The 12,957-nt window shown below is 43.1% G+C and overlaps 1 protein-coding gene across 5 annotated transcripts in view; it reads right to left on the bottom strand.

Moving 5' to 3' along the window:
- Nucleotides 1–9,433: 9,433 nt before the first annotated feature.
- The window catches only part of NIPAL3 (NIPA like domain containing 3), a 71,587-nt gene continuing 68,063 nt past the window's right edge, over nt 9,434–12,957 (bottom strand). For 3 of the 5 annotated variants that reach the window (XM_044667862.1, XM_044667864.1, XM_044667866.1), the window contains one exon: nt 9,434–10,055. In XM_044667862.1, coding sequence (XP_044523797.1) covers nt 9,856–10,055 — 200 coding nt within the window. In that variant the 3' untranslated portion in view covers nt 9,434–9,855. The remainder of the gene's footprint in view (nt 10,056–12,957) is intronic. The other 2 variants (XM_044667863.1, XM_044667865.1) reach the window with 2 other exon arrangements.

Here is a 12,957-nt window from a genome sequence, read left to right as displayed (position 1 = left end):
CTCGGGAGAGCCGGGGAGGACCGAGGAGGGAAGAGGCGGGAGCGGGACCCAGACCGGAGCAGGAAGCAACCCCGCCTCCCCTCCTTCCCGGAGCTCCGCGTGCGCCTGCGCGGGTCTCGTTCTTCGGCTCGTGACCCCAGCCCTCCCGCCTCCCCTTCTCTTCTCTCTTTCTCCCTTCGCTGTTTTCCTTCCCCCTCTCACTCTCCCTCCCTCATTTCCCCTCTCTTTCCTTCCACCTCTCATTTCTCGTCTCGTCTCCTTCCTGTTCTTATACCCTTTCTTCATTCCTTCTTTCGTTCTCTCTTCTCTTCTCCCCTTTCTCATTCCTGGCTTTTTCCACGACTCCCCTCCACCTTTTCTCCCTCCATTTTTCACTTCTGTCCTCGCATTCAAGCCTTCCCCCTTTCCCTCCCCCTTCTCCACTCCCCCCCCCCTTTGGAATAGCTAGAATTAGGGGAGAGAAAGGGGTGTGACTCGAACCCAGACCGAGGAAGCCAACCCTTCGTCGGAGTTTTCACTGCGCGTGCGCATTCTTTTTCTTCCCCTCCCTTGGGGAGAGGGGAATCACAGGTTTTCCCCACCACCACGACCACCTCCCTACCCGAGAGCGGTGGGCGCATGCCCTCTCTCTAACGCGGGGCAGGCGGTCCCCACACTTGGCCTTGTCTTCCCTGGTTTCGTCCTCTGGCCTTGCTCTGTCCGTCCTAGCAAGAGGCACGAAGGGAAGGGGGTCCTCACCCCAGTCTTGTATTTTGCATTTTCCATAACAGATGTGTCTCGGAATGGAAAAGGGAGGCAGTCATTGGCAAGGAAACTAAGGCACAACAGCAGAAGGATAGCCCCTTGGTCTAGTGGTTCCCAGACTAGCCCTGGAACAGAACTAGAGGGCTGGAGGGGAAGTCAGAGAGAGGCCTGAGGCGCTAATACTTGCTCTGCCCCTGACTGTGCTGTGTGACCTTAGGCAGTTCATGCCCCTCTCAGAATCTCGGCTTCCTCCCCAGTTAAGGAAAGGGATTAAACTAGCCAACCTCCAAAATTCTTAATCTGAGGCCTACAAACACCCCAGATTTCAGAAGTGGGGAAAAAAATTACATATTTACATTCACTAACCTCTACCTGATATTTTGCATTTCCTTCAAGGAAACCTGAAAAGCCATACTGCCAAATGGGTCCACCGCTTGAGAAGGTTAAGAGCCCCTGTTCTAAGGCTCCTTCGGGCTCCCAGATTATGTTTTTACCTGCCTCAACATGCTTTTCTAAGGAGTGGCACTTAAAAAAAACAACAGACTGGAGACTATTCTGACCCTCAGACTGAAATACAAAAAGCCAGGCCCTGGGAAGGGCCTTTGTGTTCTCTCCCATTTCTTGTTCAGGGCTTGGCTTGTGTCAGACAGGAGCTGAGAAGACCCAAGCTGAGCCCCATAGAAAATTTATGACTTTGGTTCTGTTCCAGGGAAGTTCTCCAGAGTGGGATCATTGCCCTAATTTCCTCTTGTACAGCTGACCTTAAGCCCCATCCTGACAATTTACTGCAACTAACTGGAACCTCCAGCCACTTGGGGTCTTTGCTCATCCCTGCCTGGAAATGCTGTTTCCCCTCTTGCTCACTTCAACCCTTCCCTCTCATTCCCTCCTCCCTTCTCCGGATTTCAGAACACTAAGGATTCTGGACTTTGAAGGGACTTTAGAGATCAGCTAGCCCAGCCCTCTCATTTGACAGATCAGGAAACAGGCCCAGGGAAGGGAAGTAATTTGTCCAAGCCTCAGAAGCTGAGAAGAAAACAGGAGAGGACACAGGCAAATAACACCCTGTCCCAATGGCAGGGATGCCAGTGTCATCACAGAGCCATCCAAGTATTGACGCATGAGACGGGTAGCAAATATAGAGAAATAGATAAATATATAAAGAGGTAGACAAGTAGATAGATATACATTGATATAGAGATATATAAGCAGACAGATTAGACAAATAGACAAGTATATAACAAGTATATAAGACAAGTAGACAAATAGAGAAGTAAAAAGATTATATAGGCAAATAGAGATATATAAGTAGATATATAAACAAATCAAATAGATATAGACAAGTAGATAAATATACAGACAAATAGGAGGTAGAGAATGGTCCAATTTTCTAGTGGAAAGGGGGTGCGGATGATGGTTTGATTCAAATCAAGAGGCATCTGTATGACTGGAGATGTTCTTTCTTTCTATTTTTTTAATCCTTACCTTCCACCTTAGAATCAACTGTATATTGGCAGAAAAGTGGTAAGGGCTAGGCAATGGGGTTGCCAAGTGACTTGCCCAGGAGGATCACATAGTTAGGAAGTGTTTGAGGTCATATTTGAATCCAGGACTTCCTATCTCTGGGCCTGGCTCTATCCACTGAGCTACTTAGCTGCCTCACTAATAAATGCTTTTTTGCTTGATTAGTCCTATGAAGAAATAGGTAAAGAGAAAGGAGGGGACTTGTCCAAAGTCATGTAGCTAGTATGTGGCCGAGACAAGACTGAACCTAGAACTCCGGAAGGAAGCAAGGAAGGAGGGAGGGAGGAATGGAGGGAAGGAGGAAGGAAGGAAGTCCAGGCAGCCTGATCATCTTTCATTGTCCCTTCCCACCTCCACCCCCTCCCTATTCTTCCTACTAGGCAGTTAGAGTTGAATAACAGCAGGGAGGAAAAGGAATACCTCCAGGATCTCTATCCAATGAAAAAGCCTGTACCAAATGTGATAAGGTCTCTGTCCTGGGAAGCTCAAGAAGCCACTGCTCATAGCTAATGGAGCAGGGTCTCTTGTTAAACTGGATTTTCAGAAAGTTCTGTCTCTGGTATATTCCTTCTTCTCATCAGATATAAAAGTACAGGCCTTTATAACTAGGAAGAAATAATAAAATTACATAGTACTTATGTGCCAGGCACTTTAATCTCATTTGATCCTCATAACAACCCTGGGAGGTAGGTGTTATTATTGTCCCCATTTTACAGATGAAAAAACTGAGGCAAATGAGTAACTTGCCCAGGAACATACAGTTGTCTGAGATCAAATTTGAACTCAAGTCTTCTTCACTCCAGGCTCCCACATTCTAACCATTGAGTCATCTAGCTGCCTCTAGGTGGAATTAAATTCCCTAAATGTAGCCAATAAACATTCCTTAGAATTAATTACCCAATTGCCTTATGTTTGTTAATAATTTCACTGTTCAAGTAGGAACTCCAGAGGTCACTTCTGGCAACTCAGTATCAGAGCTCAAGTGAGGAAGAGAGTATTAGAGATGGGGATATGAAGGGGCAGTTACCCTGTTGGGTACAAAAACTTTCTTCGTTCTCTTTCCAAGGTTTTAAGTCCTTAGGGATAGGAACTGGTCCTATGATTCCATTGGAACAGGGTATTCCCTATGAAAATGGAAGCCCACAGCTGGGGAAAAGTGGCTTCCTAAAGTCACTGAGAAGAATTTGGGTTTTCCTGGTGAAAGGGCCGAGCAGAGTGACATCTACCATTTTTCTTTTCTCCTTCACACAGGCCTTTTATAAACTGACCCTAGTTTTTCACAAACTGGTTTCCTAAATAGGCTGGATTTGAACTCAGAAAGATGAATCTTCCTGATTCCAAGCCCAGGGCTCTATCCATTGCTGCTCCATTATAAGTGCTAAATACCTTTTTTTTTTTCTTAAACCCTTACCTTCCATCTTGGAGTCAGTACTGTGTATTGGTTCCAAGGCAGAAGAGTGGTAAGGGTAGGCAATGCAAGTGACTTGCCCAGGGTCACATAGTTAGGAAGTATCTGAGGTCAGATTTGAACCTGGGACCTCCCATCTCTAGGCCTGGCTCTCAATCCACTGAGCCACCCAGTTGCCCCCTAAATACCTCTTGATATATATCTAGCAGGTACTTGCTTCAAATAGGGGGGGAAAAAAGGAGTTGAATCAAAATAGGCATCACTCATGCAGATCTGTCCTATCTTGAGATAATTCCAGAAGTATCATGCCAAACTTGAAGATAAGTACTCAAAGCACAATATTTAATATTTTCATGATTTATTTTTATTTATTTAAATTTTTATTATTTTTCTGAAATATCACTTTGTAAAGTTACTCTCAACTAGTGGACACATACGCTTTAAAAGAAATACAACATGCATCATCAGGTGTGAAATGAACAAAATATAACAGGGTGCATATAGTACATATTGGAAGGCAATGAGATCCATGATTGCTGGGGAGTCCCGAGGCAACATCATTCTGGACCTCAGCCAGTGTCGAACCAGATTTGTTCAGAAACTTAAAACAGAGAGCATATTGTACAAGCACATGCTGGTGTATCCCCACAGAGTACAGCGAAGCCACTTGGCTTCCACTAGAGACACTGATGGACATGTCCGACTGTCCTTTCTCCTAACAGCTTTCAGCTCCAGGGCTGGGGAAAAGCCAACCTGATGTGTAATCCAATGTGATGGATGGATGGCTGCTCCTGGGAGAGTCCTGCTGGTACTGTCTTATAGGTACATCGGTCCTTCATCTCTTCATTAAAACCTGTGATAGTTTAACTTGGTGGCCAAACTTGGAAGACCTCATCAGTTTTTTTTAAAGTAATAAATTTTATTGATATAGTTTGTTTTTACATCACCTAGATTTTCCTCTGTATCCCTTTCCTTCCCAGAAAGTCATCTGCTATAACAATATTTCTTAAGAAAAAAGAAAAAATCAACAGCAAAATCAATCATTACATTAAAAAAGAAATCAGTATATATAGGAAGACCCTAACCCTTCTACCTGTAAAGGAAGAGGAGAGGTATCTTTTCATATCTCTTCTTTTGGGCCACATTTGTTGTTATTGTTTTTACACCCTATCTTTTAGCTCAGAAGTGATAAGTATAGATTCTAAGGCAGAAGAGTGGTAAGGGTGAGGTAATGGGGGTTAAGTGACTTGCCCAGGGTCACAAAGGTAGGCAGCATTTGAGACAAGATTTGAACCCAAGGCCTGGCTCTCAAGCCACTGTGCTACCTTGCTACCCTATACATTTGTTCTTTACAATTTTGTTTTTTAATTTTAAAAATTGTTTCTCATTTGTCTTTTTTTATTGTTGTTTTGTTTTATGGTTATCCTTTCTGTTTCCATCACTGTTGATGCAGCATACAGTATTTCCTTGGTTCTACTTACTCCACTCTGCATCAGTTCATGTCAGTCTTCCCATATGTTTCTGTATTCATCATACTTGTCATTTATTATAGCACAGTAATAATCTATCACAGAAAGATTTCATTCTAATTTTTTTTTTTAACCCTTGTACTTCGGTATATTGTCTCATAGGTTGAAGAGTGATAAGGGTGGGAAATGGGGGTCAAGTGACTTGCCCAGGGTCACACAGCTGGGAAGTGGCTGAGGCCAGGTTTGAACTTAGGACCTCCTGTCTCTAGGTCTGACTCTCAATCCACTGAGCTACCCAGCTGCCCCCCTCATTCTAATTTTTAAGTACAAAACCTTCAGCGTCTCAGCCTCGTTATCCATTATTCTACTACTTCCTCCACCACCAAGGAGGGTATATGGTGGTGCGTTAGTGGGAGAGGGAATGGCAGTAAAAAAATGTTCAAAAGCACATCCCAATCAACATTTATTAAGTGCCTACTATGTGCCAGCCACTGTATTAAGCCACATTCCATGGCTTTTTTTCTGTGTGCTGAATTGCTGACAAGAAGGTTTGATTTTCCATTGTGCTAGGACTTGGCAAGTTGGGAAGGAAAATCAGCTAGAAAGAAGGTGGCCCTTTCTTCTCTTTGCAGAGGTTGGGATCTTTAGGTGTGAAAACACTGCCTATACTGTCAGACCCAGGAGTGGGGACAGTTAAGTTTTCTGAAAACTTTGCTCCTTTTTTCTTTGTTATAGGGAATGGCTCTCTGGGTAGGGGAAGGCAGAGAGACACATAAGGAAAGAAAGGTGATACAAGAACAAAAAAATGAGTAAAAATTAAAATAAAATACAAGGAGGAAGGTTGGGGAAGCCATGGAAGGAAAGCAAGCGAGATGAGTTTGCTGGGTTGGCCACCAGACTGTTGATAGTGGCCACCCCCTCACAAGCAGGTGTTTCTTGTTTGCTAGCAACAAGCAGGCTGTTTACTCAATACTCACTTCACAGGGTGTGTGGGATTAAAGTGTTGGAAGCCTGAAGGTACACTTGAGTGACTTGTTAAAAGACAAAGCAAGGGGATAGGTGCAATGTATAAAAGTGCGATGATCAGTTGGTTTTAATAGGCTTCAGCTGCCTAATAGTCTCCCAACTTCACAGAACACATCTTTGGGTACCAAAGGGTTTCCCTTCAAGTTGGGTCTCTCATTTGACTAGAATTGGGCTGATTGTCTGCCCAAATTCAGAGTTTCTGCATGAGAGAGAGGCAGAATGCAATAGTAGGAATAGCAAAGACTGGAATTCAAGAGCCTGGATTCTAATCTCAGCTTTGCCATAAGCTCATTGTACGAGTCACTGCCCGAAGGAGGTGGACACGCTCACTCTCATTCTCTCTCTTTCTTTCCTTCCTTCTTTCCCTTACTTCAATTTTAGAATCAATACTGTGTATTGGATCCAAGGCAGAAGAACAGAAGGGCTAGGCAATCAGGGTTAAGTGACTTGCCCAAGATCACACGGCTAGGTATTGTCTGAGGCAAGATTTGAACAGAGGACCTACTATTTTTAGGCCTGGTGCTCTATCCACTGAACCACCTAGCTGCCCCGTGAGCTACATAATTTCTTAGGTTTCTTCTTGCTCTAGATTTCCATGTTCTAAGGGCCCTCCCAACTCTGACATTGTGTTCTAAGGCTCTTGCCAACTCTGACACTCTGGATTGGATTCTAAGGGCCCTCCCGGCTGACACTCTATTGTTAACTACCCCACTGTGTCTCATCTTGTAGACTCAAAGCCTGCTTTGCTTTATGCTAGGGTTACTTTTAATCCATTATCAAATTTGGTTCTTATAGAAATATATCCTAAGGAAAAACATTTTGTACTATTCTCTTTTGTATCTTAAAAATAAATACCTCACCTTATTCACTGGGAAGATATTGGGGCTGTGGTCCTGAACTAGTGTCAAGTACAACCCATGAAAATGAATGGGTCTAATGACATTGGTCTCTTAACACTGTTACCTGGCCTTGCAGTGGTAGGAGGCCACAAGGAGAAGCAAGAGTGTTTCTAAGCTGGGATGGAAAGAATGCTATAAATCCTATGATGACTGTTGGCCTTATTTAAGAAATTCTGAGGAAGAAGCAAGATCTCTTCATTTTACCTTACTGAACCAACTGTGGTGGGGAGTGGGGAAGGAGAACATTAGTCTGAAACTCAGGAGGAAAGGCTTCTAGCCTTGGTTTTGCCTAGAATTTGCTGTATGATCCTGGAAAAAAATTTGTTTCCTTTTCTGTAAAACAAGGGTGTTGGAATCTCTCCTCTCTCAGGTCCTTTCCAGCTGGGGTCTTCTGTCTTCTAAGGCCCCTTCTAACTCTAACATTCCTGGGATCTTAGCTCTTTAGCTAAAAGAGACCTTAAGCCATCTAGTCCAACCATCTCATTTTACAGATGAGAAAACTGAGGCCCGTGAAGATGAAGTGACTTGCCTCAGGTCATACAAGCAATAAGAATCAAACATGGAATTCAAATTCAGGTCCTCTTTGTTCCCCTTTCAGGCCAACATTCTCTGTTCTTCCTTCCAGCTCTGACATTCGAGGATTTTATTATAGTCAGTGTTCAGGGCCCCATTGGTTTATATAAATATGTCTTTTCTCTAAATTCTTACAAAGACATCTAGACTGGATTAAGGGGAAGTCACTTCACACATACATGCACATAGTGAGAAAATATTGACTGACCTCCTCCAGAAAACGTTTCCATTTCTGAACTTGGTCTGTGTGGGCATGGGTGTGAAACACCCTACTCAAGTGATCCCTGTTAAGTTCAAGGAAAAATGCCAATACACTGAATTTTAGCTTGTGATTCTCAATATCTCAGTGTAGAAGGAGGTAATGAGCAATTCTGCCTTTCAAATGAACACCAGGCCTTCTCAGCTAGCCTTTGCTTGGAAAAGATAAAATCTCAGGAGTATATAAATAAACCCCTGTCTTCTGAAGCTTACAGGGAAGATCTGGTGTTCCATAAGTAATATGACTGCTGTCCTTGTTTATAATGGTCACACCGGTCTTGGCTATTGTCAGGTAGTGAAGGGAGTTCCCTGACCAATTTGGTAGGCTTACCAGAAGTTGCACTTTTGTGTGAGATTTTGGAAGTAAGACGAACCCTCAGGTCAAATCTTAGTCTTCTTTTTGGGCTAAAGGAGTCCTACTCTTAAAATGCTTTTGTATGGTCCCTATTTCCTTGGGGTTCTCCATTTTACCACCACGTTTACTGGCGATTCCTGAGTGAGAACCATCCTTTACCCTGGACAAGGTGGAGTAAGGTGAATCTTTTTCAAAGGCATCATTCACTTCAAATGTTAATTAATACAGACTCTCACCACTATTTCTGAAAATGTGGGAATGCTAGCTCCTGCAACAAAAAACTGGCAACTTGCTGGATCATGTTTCCTGATCTAAAGGATGGTGAGTACATATTTCACAGATTGTCATGAACATAGAAGATCCCTTCAAGGACTTGGGTGAGTGGAAAGGGAGGTGATTTGGGCCAAGGGGCAAGAAGTGAAGATGGCGTGGGTCTTAGGACACATCATATAGCAAAAAACCTCAAAGAATGACCCAGTGCTGGTAGACCCTCTGCATTTACAGAAAGATACAGACAAGAATCCTGCCAAATGAGAACCGCAGGGCCTGTTCCAGTCTGTATTTGGTGCAGGGAACACCTGCCCTGATGAATTCAGAGATCCAGAATTTCAAAGATAGTCTTGGATTCATCTCATCAACTGACTTTCTCTCAACATCTATCTATGGCAAACTACTGCTTAGCTGTTGACTTCCTAGCTCCTAAACTGGGGGAATGGGGAATTGTAAAGCTCTTTGTGGCATAAAATAAGTTTCAGATTTATATTGATTCTAGATTGAAATTTAGAGACACCATTCTTGCTTTCCACCAGAGTACCATGACCTTGGAGCACGCAGTTGAGTCCACTAGCCTGTCATTCACCTTGTGTTTGGCATTGTGTCTGTATAAATGACAAATGGCCCAATCTAAGATTTTACCCAATGTGCTAGTTTGTGGTAAAACATTGTAATACAGAGATGACTGCAAACATATAATTGAGAATGATATTTGGAGATCAGTCATGCACTCCAGGAAGGACAAGATTAGAAATAAGGATCTCAGCCCCAAAAGGTCTAACACTTCTTTGCCTGTCTCACCCTCAGCCAGGAAGGTTCTGTTTACTTTCAATCGATGAACATTTATTAAGCACCTACTATGTGCCAGGCATTGTAACAAGCACTGGAAGTAAGTAGAACGCAGTCATCTTTCACTATTTATTTAGACAGGTATGTAACCATTGTGTGAGATGCGAGATCCCAGAAGGAAAAAAAAAAACAACAACCCCACACACACAGCTGATGTGTTCCTTATTGCATTCCCAAAATACTGTGTTTTGTTTTGTTTTTGCTTTTTTTGCTTTTTTTCCTATGCAACAGTTCAAACTCAGAAGACCAATACAATCTGCCGTTGGTTTAAGACAAATGACGTCTGAGTTCCCGGCTCTGCTGAATTCTTTATAAAAAGAAACAAACAGAAAAAAAAACCACTTAGGAAAGCAAATTTAAGCCCAAAGTTTGAAGTCGTGACCCGCTCAGCCCGGACAGACTAGAAAGCCCAGGTAATAAATAAACAAAGCCGTCCCGAGTTCGGGGCTGGATGATCGGTTTTTTCCAAGGCCTTACTCATTCTCTCTTTGTGTGCTCTAGGACTCGGTAAGGAGCCGCCGAGCCGGCTCTGGAGCCGTGTTCCTCCTGCATGACGGGCAGCGTGGCGGGCGTGTAGATTTCAGAAACGTTGTCGTTGTTCTCCAGGGCGCCGTAGGAAAAGGAAGCTTTGAGTTCGGGCTGGACCGTCATTCCTTTGTCGTGTATATTCTGCATACCTGAAAAGAAGCCCATTTTTTTTTCCCCCAAAAGAGGATCATATTGGGTCGGGTGGGGGGATGGGAGGACATCTTCACCCCAGCCACTGGCTAATTTGAGAACTAATCATGTGCATTGTCAATTTCCTGAGTGCTTTGGGTTTTCAAGGGGACCCTTGCAAATTACAGTTGCTTAGCAACTGTGGGATGAATCCTTCAGAAATTATGCATAAAGACCGGCCACTGTCAAAAGAAGGCACCAGTGGGTATAGAATGTGGAGCTTCATTTGCAGGGGGATAAAATGTCCTTGGGAACTAGGACATCGTCTTGCACATAGTAGGTGCTCAAGAAATAGATGTTGATGGGCCACTGGGTTGCACAGTGGATAGAGAGCCAGGACTGGAGTCGGAAGGAACTGGGTTCAAGTGTGACCTTGGATGTGTCCTAGCTGTGTGGCCAGAGCACGGCACTTAACCATATTTGCCTAGCTCTTATCCTTCTCTCTTGTTACTAGGACAGAAGTCCGTAAGAGTTAGAAAAAGAGTCTGTAGTGGAAAGAGAACCAGAGTTAGAAAGACTTTTGAGGGGGCAGCTGGGTGGCTCAGTGGATGGAGAGCCAGGCCTAGGGATGGGAGGTCCTAGATTTTAATCTGATCTCAGGTACTTCCTAGTGTTATAAAATAATGTGTCTGACTGCTACTAAGGCAGCTCCTGGCAGCTACAGGGGATATGTATGATATTACACTAGCTGTGTGACCCTGGGCCAGTCACTTAACTGCCATTGCCTAGCCCTTACTGCTCTTCTGTCTTGGAACCAATACACAGTATTGATTCTAAGACGGAAGGTAAGGTTTTTTTTTATTTGTTTGTTTGTTTTTAAGTCTTGAGTTCAAATCGCACCTCTGATGCTAACTAACTGAGTGACCCTGAGCAAAATAATTTAATTTCTCTCAGCCTAAGTTTCCCCATCTGCAAAATGGGAACTATAATAGCATCTACCTCACAGAGTTATGAGCAGAAGTGTGCCGGAACCAATTTGAACTTACTAGTAAGAGCTTATTGTTAAATTTTCAGTGTGAGCATTTTCATTTTGGAAACTTAACAAATGCTGTAAATTGGGGCTTGGTTTTATTGTCTGTAGATTGTCTAGCCCAGTGATGGGCAAACTACAGGCCGCGGGCCAGATGAGACCCCCTGAAATGTTCTATCCCACCAGGCAACATTATTCATAATCTGACAAATACAATGAGTAGGATACAATACAATGAAACTTTGAAAGAGTTGCCTTAGAAACAGACTGACAGATGAGCATTTCCTTTCCTTTGGCCCCTCTTTAAAAAGTTTGCCCATTACTGGCTAGACTTATGAAAGTAATGGAGAAAATGTTAATAAAGCAGGATAAACTTAAAAAATAGCTGGCACGTACAATTTTTTTTCCTGAGTCAGTTGTTAAACAGTGACTGGCATACCCCTAGTTATGAGGCCCAAATGTCCTGCATTTGCATCTGTAATACCCCACATCATGTGAGACAAAAGAACCGTTATAGTGCATTCTTCCTCCTACAGGAATTAGTACCAACCAGCTGTTTGGAACCTACTAAGAAGTGCCAAATTTAGGATCAGAAATCTAGAGCTAGAAGGAACCATATAAGACGTCTAATCTCTCTAAATCCGACATTTTACAGATAAGGAAATGAACGATACATTATTAAATAAATGTTGGAGGTGAGATTTGAACCCACGTCTTCTTGACTATAAGGCTGATGCTCTAATCACTGTACCACCTAGCTGCTAAAAATGAGAAACTGAATTCTTTCTAGAGAGCGGCTTCATTTCTGGAACTTTTGAGCCTTCTTCATTGCATGAAACTTGACTGAGGTCCATTTTGGGGCCATGATTTTAGATTTAACTTGAGGGGAAGGTTATCACTGGATTCAGAGCTTGAATGAAGCTAAGAGATCACCTAATCCAAGCCTTTTATTTTTTTACACGTGAAGAAATTGAGGCTTATTGAGGTAAAGTAAAACAACTTGGCTTAGAGGTTAGAGGGCTGGAGTTAGAGTCAGGAATAACTGAGTTCAAATCCTGCCTCTGACACTTGGTTTTTGTGTGACAACAGGTATGTCAACTCACCTCACTAAGTCTTAGTTTCCTCATCTGTAAAATGGGGATAATAAGACCTGCAGTCCAGAGCCATGGGGAGGTATATATGAGATTATGTATTTAAGATGGTTTGCCAGCTTTTTTTTTGGCAGCACTATATAAAATGCCAGTTATAATTATAAAGTGACTTGCCCAAGGTCACACTTATAGAAAATTAAGGATTAGGACCAGAATTTGGAACTAGACCCTCCAATTTCAAATAGAATCATTTCTTTGTTTCTCAAAACTCACCTACATCAGAGTGAGATAATGAGCTCAAATGTGCGTTTAGTGTTTAAAGAGATTCTAATTTTAGGGATTGTCTAAACATTCTATGGTTGTTGCTATATTCACCTAAATATACTTGAAAAACAGGTCTTGGGGCAGCTTACGTAGCACAGTGGATAGAGAGCCAGGCCTAGAGTTGGGAGGACCTGGCTTTAAATCTGGCTTCAGATACTTCCTAGTTGTGTGACCCTGAGCAAGTCATTTAACCTAGATTGCCTAGGCCTTGCTGTTCTTCTAGCTTAGAATTGATACTAAATCAGAAAGTAAGGGGTTTTTTTCCAAAGAAAGAAAGCAAGGGAGGGAGGGAAGGGGGAGAGAGTGAATGAGAGAGAGAAAGAGAGGGGAAGAAGAGAGAACATGAGAGAGAAAGATGGGGGAAAGAGAGAGCAAATGTGAGGGGGGAGACAGAGAGAGGGAGAAGAGAGAGAGGGAGAGAGGGAGGGAGGGAAAGAGAGAGAGAGAAGGGAAAGGGAGGGAGAGAGAGAGAGAAGG

Source organism: Gracilinanus agilis, chromosome 3, assembly GCF_016433145.1.
Source record: "Gracilinanus agilis isolate LMUSP501 chromosome 3, AgileGrace, whole genome shotgun sequence".
Taxonomy (NCBI): domain Eukaryota; kingdom Metazoa; phylum Chordata; class Mammalia; order Didelphimorphia; family Didelphidae; genus Gracilinanus; species Gracilinanus agilis.
The sequence above is the reverse complement of the archived record's forward strand: the minus strand, read 5'-3'. Positions and strand labels throughout refer to the sequence as shown.